Source organism: Xenopus laevis, chromosome 2L (assembly GCF_017654675.1).
Source record: "Xenopus laevis strain J_2021 chromosome 2L, Xenopus_laevis_v10.1, whole genome shotgun sequence".
Lineage (NCBI taxonomy): Eukaryota > Metazoa > Chordata > Amphibia > Anura > Pipidae > Xenopus > Xenopus laevis.
The window spans coordinates 72,396,062-72,409,810 of NC_054373.1; the positions used below are offsets into that span (position 1 = coordinate 72,396,062).

The following is a 13,749-nucleotide window of genomic DNA, read 5'->3' on the forward strand; positions in this document are numbered from 1 at the left end:
TTAATTGCATGCATGCAATGAAATATTTATATTTAAAACAAAAATAGTTGCTTGCACAGGGAGAGGGCTCAATGTCATATGTTTTTGTTACAATCCATCATATAAAAATAAATGAACCTGCAAAACAACCTTTTGTTTTTAAAGCTAAATATATTCAAAAACTAAGAGTGCTTCAAGCAAGTTTTATTTCTAAAGTGAAATAGTTATTATGGTGCTTTCTGTAGTGTGGTGGTAGTGCTTTACAGACTTACTCCATCCCTCTCTAGCAATATTCCCCAGTGCTATGTTGTGAAACAAGTAAACACTACAATACATGGGAGCCAGTATAAAGGCATGGTCTGTAGTTTATTTAATAGCAGATGTTATCCTTTCATTAAGACCCTCGACAAACATATAGATTTACAGTGTGGTTTTGGCGTGGTTCGCGTCAATGTTTTTTTTTTTAAAAAAAGCCGACCGCAGCGTAGATACTCAGTTTAACCTTAGGAAATGGCACAATAACACTAGTGGATACACGCCAGCACCAACCACCAAACCGCTCGCTAAATCCACATGTGTCTGTAGCCTTAATGCCTTCACCAGATTAAGAGTAACTCTCCAAAATGCTACGTCTTTGCAATGGCAGAGAACACAGATAGGGTAAATTTTGTTTTGATACAAGAGAGGGCTCAAGTATATGGCATAATAGCAATAATTATAACTGATACAAATGTGATAATGATCTGTTTAAATAAAGTGGAATGGCTGGAAATGGTGAGCCATTTAGCCAACTGTCAAAAACAAGTTTTCTATCTGTACTACAGGAGATATGCTTTGCATTGGCTCATATATATTGCTGTGTCAATGTTTTCCATCACTTATATATACTGTATGTATATAATACTACCCAAGGGCATACTTTTGTAGCCAATCATCTGGAGATTAGTGTACTGATTATTGCACCCGATTCTGTTGATCACTCTTCCCATAAATATACCAATAAGTGTCACCAACATACCTGTTTTGTTGTTTGTTTTCTAATTTTGACTAGATTCATAAGGGAAGATTATCCAACATGCTTGCTCATGGTTATAGTTCAAATTTAAGATATTAGGTGTAGATTGCTGATTAAACTGCTGATTGCAATTTAAAGGCTAATTAAAGGGTAACTATCGCAAAAGTGAAAATCTAATATATGCTTCCTCATACTGAAGTAAGAAACTTTCTAAATAAAATCAATTAACAATTCTGCATTGTTTCTGAACAACAGATGTATTAGAGCTCACTCAAATAACTGATTCAAGTACAAACAAAATCAAAATAAAATAACTGACTTTTGCACTAATTCTGCATGCAGAGAGAGAGGATTTCTGGTGATTTTAATATAATAATAAAGTGAGCTCTAATACATTTTCTAGGCAAACAGAGCCCCCTATAAGATATATTGAATCATTCATCTGACACCCAACTCCTGAATGAATACAGAATGAGGAAAAACAGATGCTGAGAGAGGAATAGTGAAGAGAAACTTGTTTACTTCATAAATGGTACTGATTTTTTAACTGATTGTATTTAGACAGTTTCTTATTTCCTTATGCTGAAGCTAATATAACATTTTCATTTTCACCATAGTTACCCTTTAAAGAAGCAAAGTGTGGGTATTTGTAGATTCTCTATCATGTTATGCTTATCATGGTTTATATGGGATATAAATACATTTTGAGTATATGTCAAATAAACAATTCTTTTTCACAGATTTTGGAGTCTTTACTTGTAATAGCAGATTATAATTCTTTTTAGTTAATGCTATAATTTACAATAATACACAAGAGCCGCTTGTGTACACTTAGAGATGTCATCAGTTGTAAGTGATGCTCAGTGATTAAATGTCATGATTACAAGATGTGTACCTCCTGTTGTAATATGACAATATCATGTTACCTGAAGTTCCATGACCTACATGAAAACAACTGACTTGCGGCCTTTATAAGGTCATGGAACTCCATGATGATTATATTTTACAAGAAAGGGTACATTAATCCCAATTTATTAATTTTATACTTAAATATTACTGTATATGTGTAATGCTTTATACCACTAGAGCTTATTTACTATTTGGACACTGGATACAAAGCACAACAACTGCCTTAAAACACCAGGTTTATATTATTTGCAACCACGAATGTCTATACAGTCCCACAAAATAATTTTTATGAGGTCATAACTTTGACACACTTTATTGCAGTATTGTAGGAACCAAACAAACTTGAATACATTTCAGGTGTAGAATATCTTTGAAGACGAGTTTTAGACCAGATGAAATAACTAAACATGATGTGGATATCACCCTGACTTTCACAGTCTGAGAATTAGCTTTAGGATTATATTCATTCAAAACCCGAAATTATACACACAAGGATACATAATATTTTCTAAATGTCCATAAATCGTAACATTGCAAACTAGCTTTAGAATTAAATTCATTATTTTATTATTATTACATTATTTAACTAAATATCTGATATACATAAATATATGTATAATGTGATTTGCAAATGTATACATATAAATGTGTGGAAGAGTGGATCCCACATCCCAGGTGTCAATGAGGTCTTGTCTCCTCTCTCATGCTTATTTCCATCTTCCTCCAAGAATTCCTTTGCCTGCTCTGGGACCTTTGGAGCTGAGTTAGAAAAAATAACCACCATTTAAACACGGTACGCTATTGACTGTACACTAAGGGGCCGATTCACTAAGGGTCGAATTAACCCTCGATATTCAACTGGGAATTAAAATTTAGTGCAGATAGTACGATCGAAGGATTATTCCTTCAATCGAACGATTAAATCCTTCGAATCGTTCGATTCGAAGGATTTTAATCCAACGATCGAAGGAATATCCTTCGATCAAAAAAACTTAGGAAAGCCTATGGGGAACTTCCCCATAGGCTAACATTGAGTTCGGTAGGTTTTAGGTGGCAAACTAGGGGGTCGAAGTTTTTTTAAAGAGACAGTACTTCGATTATCGAATGGTCGAATAGTCGAACGATTTTTAGTTTCGAATCCTTCGATTCGAAGTCGTAGTCGAAGGTCGAAGTAGCCCATTCGATGGTCGAAGTAGCCCAAAAAACACTTCGAAATTCGAAGTTTATTTTACTTCGAATCCTTCACTCGAAGTTAGTGAATCGGCCCCTAAAACTAATGGTAAATTACAAAGTTACTATTAAATCCTCCCACCCTCTGTGATGACAGTTATAAAGACAGCCATGTTCAATGCATCACCTTTAGGGTGGATGTGCTGGAGGGCCTGAGGTAAAGAGAGGCCTCTCAGTTGAAGAAGCAGTTCTAGACCAAAAGTACAGTAACTAACATCTTAGTGAAGTCAGGGGACATAAATGCTATAAATGAGGTTGCAGTGACTGCACCATGTGGTCTCTGACAATACATAGCCTTTATGTCTGAATAATGCACAACCTTAGGGGTGTTCAAGGAAGCAGACAGTCCTGTGTTAAGATGAATGTGCATTTCTTTACAATGCATTGTAAAAGAGCTATGTATTTAGGCATGACCAGCAGGCAAGGTGCAATAAATCAGGGTGGTTCACTTTTTTAAGCTTTGCACTAGGCTCTCACCAAGTCCATTACCAGGATTTGCACCTGAACTTATGCCCTAAAAAAAATTAGCAACAGATGTAATTTTCATGTTGGCCCAAAACAATCAAAACAATTGCATCCGATTTTTGGCATAGCATGTGCCCAATCGTGCTTTAAAATGCACTGGCTGCAATTGTATCAGGAAAATTGCCCCCTAAAGGCCATACTTGAAATGCACACTGCACTTGCTCCCTTCGAAAATGAGCTTAAATTGTATTGCTGTATAAACAACATGAACATGTTCTCCTTTTGGGAAACCAACTGCCACATGTGAGGCCCTTACAATTTCCAGTCTCCTGTCTAATAAATATAATATATGTATACTGAAAAATCTTTAGTTTAGTAGTCAGTATCAGAACACTGTTATTACACAAATTGCATAGTAAACTCACCTCTTACTGTATCCAAATAATCGGAAGTAAATAGGAGAGGGAAGAAAACAACATTAAAAAGTTTAAAAATGTTTAATTAAACAAAAACAGTGATCTTAGGGAAGAAAATGAAATGGTATGAAAGAGTATTATACAATGTGGGACAGTATAATATGGGCTACATACAGTGTTGGACTGGGATGTCAAGGGCCCACCAGATAACCTTAGACCGTGGGCCCACTTTCCAAATTATTATTCATCCTCTTTTCACGCAACCTCTTTATTCTCCTAGGGGGTTGTGTAGTAAAAGGCACTAAGTTTGCCCTGGGGCTATAACCCGTAGCAACCAATCAGCAGATAGCATTTACTGGCCTCCTGTTTAAATGCAAACATCTTATTGTTTGCTATGGATTATTGCTCCTGGGCAAACTTAGTGCCTTATGTTACATATGGGGCTAGTCTTTTATCTCTACTTACTATACTCTATTCTTCCATTATTAAGCCCCTTAAATAATAGGGAATGACCATGAAATAGGCCAAATGGTAGGAAGCATGAAGGCCCACTGACACCTGGGTATCCCGGTGGGCCAGTCCGACACTGGCTACACAATAACAGAATATCTTACTAATGCTTTGTAATGTGTTTTAGTAGTATTATACTATGCATACTTAGAATTCCTTATTTTAGTAGTATTACAACATTGCTAAAACACAATATGTATAGTAAACTCACCTCTTACTGCATCAAAAAGTAAATAAGAGACAGAAAAAAAGGTTACATAGTGAAAAAGTGTTTGCATTTAAAAATAAAAGCAATGAGTTTAGGGAAGAGAAAGAAATGAAAGAATGAGGCATAGCATGATATGGGACTATATGAAGATAAAAGGCAAATTAGACATAGGATTTAGTGAATTAGAGATAAGTGAATGCTAACTACAAGGTACTGCTTTAAATTTTATGTATAAAGAGGTGTATAAAATATCAATATCACATGCCACTAATAAAGATAAGCCTTTATAATAATCCTACTAAAGTCCATTGGTTATATAAATTAGCAGGCTGTCAAAATGGCTTCATAGATGGAGAAATGCTCTTCATACAACACCTGAGGGTGGTTTTATACTCTTTTAAAAGGGACTTGAGGCAGCTTTCGAAATGTCGCATCGCTAGCGTAGAGATCGAAATTGCGTTCTCTGTGATAGAAAAAACGAATTTCCGGTTTAATAACCAGAAATTTGGCTCTTAACTTTACCTGGAGCGGCTTTTTGCTGCCCTGGGTAACTGCTGGGTAGCTGCTGCCTGAGGCAAGGTACTCACCTCGCCTTATGGCAGTAATGCCCCTGCGACTCAGTGGTGACAAGTGAATTTGGAGCATTTAAAACTATAAACAGGGATACAAAAATGCTTTAGTTAGTGAAGTGGTTGTTGTTTCACAGATTCTTACAGCTTTTGATGATCCGAAACTCGATTCCGTAGAACATTAATCTGAAAGAGACAAATTGTCCTTTGATTTAATTCACTAAACTTAAGGTAAAATAGATCTAGTAACACTAATTAATATAGCATGTGCTTATTCTTTTACCTGCAAGTAGAATCTATCCACCAAATCAGTTTGGTACATTTGCATGGTTAGGTTGCCTTAAGTGATCTTTTCTAAAAGTAACCTATTAACAGCTCAATTATTTATATAATACTCTATCTATCTATCTATCTATCTATCTATCTATCTATCTATCTATCTATCTGAGAGAGAGCAGGAGCTGCACTGCACAGGGAAGGTACTGGTTACCAGTGATTGTGTTATATATTTTGGTTCTTTTGCTGTTAAGTTGGTGTTGGGAAAGCCACCCAACTGTATTTATACACAGGGAATGTACTGGTTACCAGTGATTGTGTTATATATTTTGGTTCTTTTGCTGTTAAGTTGGTGGAAAGCCACCCAAATGTAGTTAGGCTGCCAACTGTGTTTAGCCAACGCTCTGGTGCAAGAGTTTATGTTTCCTTGTTTTCATTTCTTTGTGTGCTTGTTGCCAAAGACTGTGTAACAGAATAAACTGAAAGAGCAATGGATGCCAGCACTATTCATATAGTAGGTATATCATGCCTGGGTGCAATAGCCAGAAAATACGGTACAATGTGGACAGAAGATCGCACTCGAAGGATTTAATGCAAAAATTCTGGTGTTTATTGGAACAAAAAGCTGACGTTTTAGCTAGCACTCTTAGCCTTTATCAAAGTGCTTGATACAAACAATCCACAACCATTTAACAGCCCCAGGGGCGGGAAAAGGAGGTGTAGTGACATCATAGTGCTTAATACAGTGCTTAGTTCCAGAGGCGGTAACATGAAGGTCCCCATTCGTAGAACTATAGAAATTGAAAATGTCAGTACCTGTGTGTTCCACTGTTGGGACATCAATCTTTTGAAAGGGGGGGAACCAGAGTATGTGGTCCCTCCTGTATTACCCGTGTGGACTGTTGTAGTCAGACATAGGCCGTGACTGGACCCAAGGGAGGAGAGATGTGTAAACTTCAAATATGGCCAATAGATGGTGCTAATTTGTCTTTAGCTATTGTGCATAGTTCAATCAACTGATAAATGTGGCGTTGTTAAGATAGTCTCAAAGCAACCAAAATTTCAAGAATGTTATTAAAAAATAAAGTAAATGGAAAATCATGACATCCTTGGCTGGGGAGTTACCACGCAATAAACAGTATATATTTCTCTATATATACAGAGAGTGGGACATTTGGCTAATGAGACCTTTACAACAAGGACCAGGTGTTGGAGAAGGGACAATGCGGAAACAAAGGAAGTGGTGTAGGAGAGCATAGGAGAAGGGTATGGGAGGAGGGGGGTGAAAGAGAGGGCATAGTATAGGGAAGAGGAGGGTAGGCTGTAATCAAAGACCTCAGTGCATAGGCATCAGAACTGGGGGGCCACAGGGGTGCTGGCCCCCCCAGAATTTTCCTTCTCCAGTTTGGAACTTATGGGCAGGCAGTAGCAGACTCACCGCTTTTTAAAATTCAAGTTCCGGAAGCAGTGGCAAGCAAGAGGAAGGGAGAAGGTCGCAGGTGCAGTTTAGCTGTTAGGTGCCCTAAAAATGCTGTTAGCTTTTAGGTGCCAGTTGCAGTCAGCCAGGGCGGGATGCAGAGATTGAGAATACCGGAGCTGGGGTTTTTTTTCTGAGCTTTTTTTTTTACATTTGGAGTGGCAGAGGTTTGTGCTGTTTGAGGCTAAATGCTTAATTTCTAGACTAGTAATCATGTGACTTATGCAGGATATAGCGCACTGAACAGCACAAAATGCAACTTATTCAATGCCCCTGCACCACCAGTCTGTCCCCTGTTATAGTATGCACCACACTGCCTCTCTCACTGTGCATCATGTTTAGACTTAGAGTTCGGCTGCCTGAGGGTCTCTACAAACACGGAATGTTTTTCAACCATTACAGTGGTCAATGTTCTAACTATCTCATGCATAAGAATCCTTTTAGGAAACAAGTTTCCAAGTAAGACTTTTGCTAGTATAGTGGTAAGCTTGCTGCCTCTCATGAGGGAGACTGGGGTTCATTTTTTTTGCTAATATTTATAATTATTAACTGAATAATGCATTTTCATAAATAATCAAGGGGGTTGCCACCTGTCCAACCTGCTGTTCTGTTTGGTGAATCCAAAGGCTATACACTGCAGAAGCTAACTTTTCTCTAAACATGATGCAATTTTTAGCCAATAATAGCACTTTTGTCACGTGAAAGCATTCTGGAATGCCGAGGATTGCTGGTTTGAGCTGTTTGTCTCGTTATCAACAAGGATGTCAGGTGGGGGGAGGCACCACACTTTGTGCAATCAGAGGCAATTGGAACAAGTATACAAGCGTCAACTGGGGTACCTGAGTCCTACTGGAGAATCCAACTCCACCCCACCCCCTTGATTTTGCAGCAAGTGTCCTAGTAGCGAGAGGTGGGAGTGGGAAAAAATAAGGAGAAACTAATTATATTGGCAACCCTGAAGCCACAGCCTTATGTAGTGATTCCTGGATAGAAAATAAAGCCCTGCCTTCAGGGTGGTCTAAACTGTGATGTCCCCATACTCAGTGCTGGATTTGGGGAATGTTTTCACTAAATTGCCTCAAGTGGCAACCACAAGCGACCTCTGAAATCTAAAGCGAGGCAGTACAGCGAGATTAGTTGCCCGCAGTAGAAGAGATATGTCATTGGGTGAGACGGAGGTCTGCCACCACCCTAAAAGAAGTAAATGGACAGGAGATGATCATATTCTTGCTGGAATGTGAAAAGATTTATGGCGCCAATGGCAAGGTTAGGGCTAGCTTTTAGTAGCCATTATGTATTTACTGGACTTGCACATTCTGAAGAGAAAGGGAAAAATGGGAGATAAAAAGAAAAGGGGGTGCTAGCAGAAATTGGAAGAGGCAAAGTTCTGTATAAAGAAGTAAAGAAATGCTAGAAGAAAGAAAGAAGACAAAAGTGGAAAGCAAGACAGGGATGTATAAGAATATAAAAGGGAAAGACAAGCAAAGAAGGGAATAAAAACATAAAGATAGTAATACCGAATTTATACATAATGGCCTTTGCCATTATGCTATGAAATCTGGGGGTATTTATACATGGGATTGCCATTGTGCCATTATGCTATGAATTTGGGGTATTTTAAATGAAGTTGCCGTTATGCTGTGAATTCTGGGGGATTTATAAATAAAGTTGCCATTCTGCTATGAGTTCTAGGGGTATTTATACATGGAATTTCTACTGTGCCATCCTGCTTTCTGGGGGGGGGGGAAGAGAAAATACAGGGTTAGTACAAATTTAATCCAGAAAATGGTCCAATTGCATCCTGGAGTCAGGAAGAAATTTTTTTAAGCAAATTGGAGAAGCTTTAGAAGGGGTTGTTCTCCTTCCTTTGTATCAGTTAGAAGTTGGACAGGTTTTACTTAGGCCAAAAGGCTATATTCAATTATGTTTATATATAATTATTATGCTGATGCTGTGGGATTGGAGAATTTGTACAAATGTCTCTTTATAATATAACATTGCTGTCTAACTACATGTCTCATGTAGTGAGAGATATTTGAATTTTTCACATTACTAATGCAGTCACTGCATGACTATCCCTACTACCGGTTACACAGTGCCCCAGGCCTACAGTTCCTTATACCTTGCATTTTGCCAGACCAATAGAGTGAGGCAGTGCATGGGGAAGTGCTAGAACCTGTAATAGGCTTGGAGTGCCTGTACTCACTGATTCTTACTATATAATGCATTCTTGCAGTCTATGTATGTATTTGGTGTGCCAGTGCCCTCTGCTTCTTACTATATAATGTTCTTTGTAGTGCTTATGGTGCCCGATATTATGTTCTTGGGAGATCAGTACCTACTGCTCCTTTCTATGTCTTTTGAGTACCTCACAGTTTCTGCATGTAATGTACGTTAGGTGCCCTTTTCCTCATAATGTGCTTGTAGTGCCAGCAATTGTACGTGTTGTTATGTTACACACAACTTCTCTTTATATTATTGTTTTTGTTGTGAGACGCATTTTTCTTAATTTGTCCTTCACCTCCCAATATAGTCCAGGAAGCTGCTGTGACCCTTAACCCCCCTCCCCTCTTCAACAGTTTCTAGTGTTCAGTTAGTAGCCATTTTAGGTGCTCTGCAACTGCCTAACCAACACTGGTAAGCAAATATTCTCTGACCTACTGGTTTGATCATTGTATAGAAGTTTTTATCAGTTTTTGGAATACACTACAGCAAAATCTTTCTATTTGTGTCAGTTCGGTTGAGTTCAACTGTCTGTGGAAATCTGCTAATAACAGTGAGTTGTGTCCTGTAAAGGTCCTGGCCCAGATCTAAAGGAAATTTTCACTAAGCACAGTAGGTTGAAACAGAACTGGCCGCAGTACCAGACTTTAAGCAAATTTTGCCCCCACTGCTATGGTTTCATTTTCCTGAAAATTTAGTGAAAGCACACGTAAAGTGGGTGGAGTCCAAAGGGAGTGTCCAAAAGGGGACGTGGCCAAAGTTTTCTGTGGCGTGCTCCACTCCTCATCTTGGCCCCCCAGGCAAAAACATCTTCTGCTACCTATGCTTCAGTGTCAGTTATGGGAGTGTGCTAAGATTTACATCTGTTGTTGGAGAATGTCTAGTCTCCATCTAATAAGCACCATCTGGTCTTGCAGGGTGCACTGGGTACAATAATATCGACCAGACAACATTGAGTGCTCTGTATCACACCCTGGATACTAGGATTGGTTCACCACTTTTGTAAAGTGAGGGTTGTAAAAACATATCGCCTGTCCGAAAAATGTGTGTTTTTATGTGAATAAAAGCATATTTTAACCTCATAGCTGTGCTGTGTCAATTATTGTGAGGGACTTGCGGTATTGTATATTGGACACGAAAGGTAGTCCTAATGAGTGCATTCCATATAAGGAGGGTAGTGGTCAGTGGAGTACCCAATTCTCAGGTATATTTAGACAATTTGAGGTTGACAGCAAGTCATATCCATGGTATCAGCCTGATTACAGAGAAAGGGATGGGACAAGGTATATGGGAAGGGGAGGAAAAAGGGGACCATGTCCTGTGTAAACCACTGTGATAAAGGTACATGGCCAAAACACATACCGTAAGTTTCAATAGAAAAAAGGTGCATATGAGATCAATTCATTCCACGGGGGCTGAGGGTGTCAAGTCTGTGACTCCACAGTTTACACATCTCTCCTCCCTTGGGTCCAGTCACGGCCATATATCCATCCATCCAAAGGAATGGTGCACTCCGTAGACAAAATTAATACCTGGGTGCCAGCATGGGAAATAAACAGTGAACAAGTATTGCGGCACTCACAGGGTTTTAGTGAAAAAACAAAAAAAATTTTTATTATTAAGCACAACTTTTTGATCCCCCACAGGGATCTTCGTCAGGAGCAAAAACAAACAAACATCCAGCACCCACAACCCCCCAGAGGTAATAAAGCCTTGAAATGGCACCCAAATCTGTTGCTAGGCAACCATACAGGTGTCAGTGAAAGTGCTCAAATCTATTAGCCAGTGATTTAATCTAAAAGGCACATAGGGAAAGGTATAACAGCAGGGTGAAACACACAAAAAAGATTGAGAAAAAGAAAACAAGAGCGCAGTACAATGAGTGCACAGTGTCAGTATAAAGGCCGCTCCCCCGACTCCTGCTCTAACTGTCGGTACGTGTCAAAGGTGGGCCTGGCGACCTATCACTGAGCAGCGGTGGGTGTATACTGTGCTTCTACCGGGTCTCTCTAATTCTGCATTTTGTTTTCTTTTTCGCTTAATCTTTTTTGTGCGTTTCACCCTGCTGTTATACCTTTCCCTATGTGCCTTTTAGATTATGTCACTGGCTAATAGATTTGAGCACTTTCACGGACACCTGTATGCAGGGCCGCCATTAGAAATCACGGGGCCCCGTACAGTAAAATTTTCTGGGCCCCCTGTCCCTGCCCACCCCAGCCCTCAAGCCCCACCCCAGATACCGCCCACACCACAGTAAAAAGTCCATACAGACATCAGCGATGGTCAGGGCCCCTCTATAAGTTAAAAAAATACACATTGGCATCATGGCCCCCCATAAATGTGTTTAAAAAAAAACAATTTGCGGCCAGGGTAACCCATAAAAGATTATTTTTAAAAAATTAGTGGTCAGGGCCCCCTTATAAGTTAGAAAAAAAAATCATTGGTGGTCAGGGCCCCCCTATAAATTTAAAAAAAAAACATTGGCGCCAGGGCCCCCCATAAAAATTTTTTAAAAAAACATTGATAGTCAGGGCCCCCGACAAGTTAAAATAAAATAATTGAACTGCACAGTTGTACCCTGTGCCCCACTGATGGGGGCCATGAATGGTCACAAGCTAATGAGACATCAGCTACTGTATATGAGTGGTAGACCATTCTGTCAGGCATCGCCTAGAATCTCTTGAGAGTCCAAGCAGGTTGGCAGTCCCAAAGATTTTAGTAACTCTAAGTTAGGCACCTACCTTGCTGTGGCCTCAGCCTAGATAAATTGCAGTACAGTCAGCCTGCCTGTGACTGATGATTTATAAGGGGTTGTTCACCTTTAAAGGATAAGTAAACCTTTAAAATAAGTGAATGTAAAATTGATTAGGGGGCTATTCTAAGTACTTTTGTAATTTACATTCATTATTTATTTTCTTTTTTATTCCAAGATATTAAGGGATACATGTGCTGTTAATATGAATGAATTTTGTTACAACAGCGCCACCTGCTGGTCAGTTTCCCACCAGTCTGACCACCAAGTAGTCAAGGAAGTTGTCAGGAGAAAGAAAGAGGCTGATGTTCTTCTGCTTAGGAATAAAATCAGAAACCTTTCTCACATCTTTCCTAAGCAGAAGAACATCAGAGCAGCATCTTTCTTTCTCCTGACAACTTCCTTGACTACTTGGTGAATTGCCCTTTAAAGGAGAAGAAAAAGCTAGGAGCACTTGGGGTGCCAAATGTTAGGCAAACAGACTTTTCTTCTCCTTTAAAGGAGAATTCAACCCTGTATAAAAAAAAAGTGCTTAGAATAGCCCCCTCATCAATTTTACATTCACTCATTTTAAAGGTTTACTTATCCTTTAAATTAACTGTTAGTATGATGTAGAGAGTAATATTCTGAGACAATCTGCAATTGGTTTTCATTTTTTATTATTTGTGGATTTTGAGTTACTCAGCAGCGCTCCAATTTGCAAATTCAGCAATTTGGTTGCTAGGGCCTAAATTCCCCTAGCAACCATGCATTGATTTGAATAAGAGACTAAAATATGAATAGGAGAGGCTTGAATAGAAAGAGTAATAAAAAGTATCAGTAACAATACATTTGTAGCTTTACAGAGCATTTGTTTTTAGATGGGGTCAGTGACCTCTATTTGAAAGCTGGAATCAGATGAAAAAGACAAATAAATGATAAAAACTACACAATGAGACCAATTGAAAAGTTGCTTAGAATTGGCCATTCTGTTACATACTAGAAGTTAACTTAACGATGAAGCACCCCTTTAATGCAGCTACTAATAGGGTTAACTCATAAAACTGAGCAGCTCAGTGAGCATTACAAACACATCTGCAGTCTGCAATTTGCACTGATTGGATTCAATGATCTTATGAGCAGAGATCGATTCTCAGTGCCTGCTCTCACACCACCTGCAGCACAACCTACTGTAACACCTATTTGGGCTGCATAGCACACAAATAGTTAAACTGTCCAGCTAGCAGTAGAAGCATGGGTTACACTGCGACTCACACAACAGGGTCAGGGCCTTCGCCATGTGGAAGTGTTCCCTCTATGGTGTAGTGCAACTACATCCCCCAGGCTACTGTGCATACAATAAAAGATGGGCGCCAGGAGGTTCTTGCAGTAAAACAGAAAACGGTTTATTTAACTATGCACGAGGCAAATGACCACAGGTTTAGTACTCACACGGGAGCTGAGGCAAGAGCACATTACTCACACAGAGCTGCAGGCATTAGGCATTTCTCACAGAGGAAAGATCTCCATTAGGCATTTGCAGTATTCACACACATTCCCTCCTGGAAGTTGTCAGGAAAGCAGCTTCTACCCTACAGTCCCTCTTCACTGAGGTCCCTGACTGGAGGCAACACATAGAGCCTCTGGGAAGCTACTCCCTCACTGCAAATCCTCGTTGGAGCTTCAGCTGCTCTTTCTCTCTCACCTCTCTGCCTTTCTCTCCTAGGGCAAGTATGACTGC

General features: G+C 39.4%; 1 protein-coding gene across 3 annotated transcripts in view; it reads right to left on the bottom strand.

The window, feature by feature from the left end:
* Window positions 1–2,200: 2,200 nt before the first annotated feature.
* The window catches only part of LOC446916 (troponin T, cardiac muscle isoforms), a 96,491-nt gene continuing 84,942 nt past the window's right edge, over window positions 2,201–13,749 (bottom strand). Inside the window, exons 13-16 of one of the 3 annotated variants that reach the window (XM_018246541.2) lie at window positions 5,447–5,487; window positions 4,736–4,741; window positions 4,024–4,029; window positions 2,201–2,662 (exon numbers count right to left, since the gene is read on the bottom strand). In XM_018246541.2, the coding sequence (XP_018102030.1) occupies window positions 2,611–2,662; window positions 4,024–4,029; window positions 4,736–4,741; window positions 5,447–5,487 (105 nt within the window). In that variant the 3' untranslated portion in view covers window positions 2,201–2,610. Of the gene's footprint in view, window positions 2,663–4,023; window positions 4,030–4,735; window positions 4,742–5,446; window positions 5,488–10,643; window positions 10,810–13,749 lie in introns of those variants that run through there. The other 2 variants (XM_018246542.2, XM_041582032.1) reach the window with 2 other exon arrangements.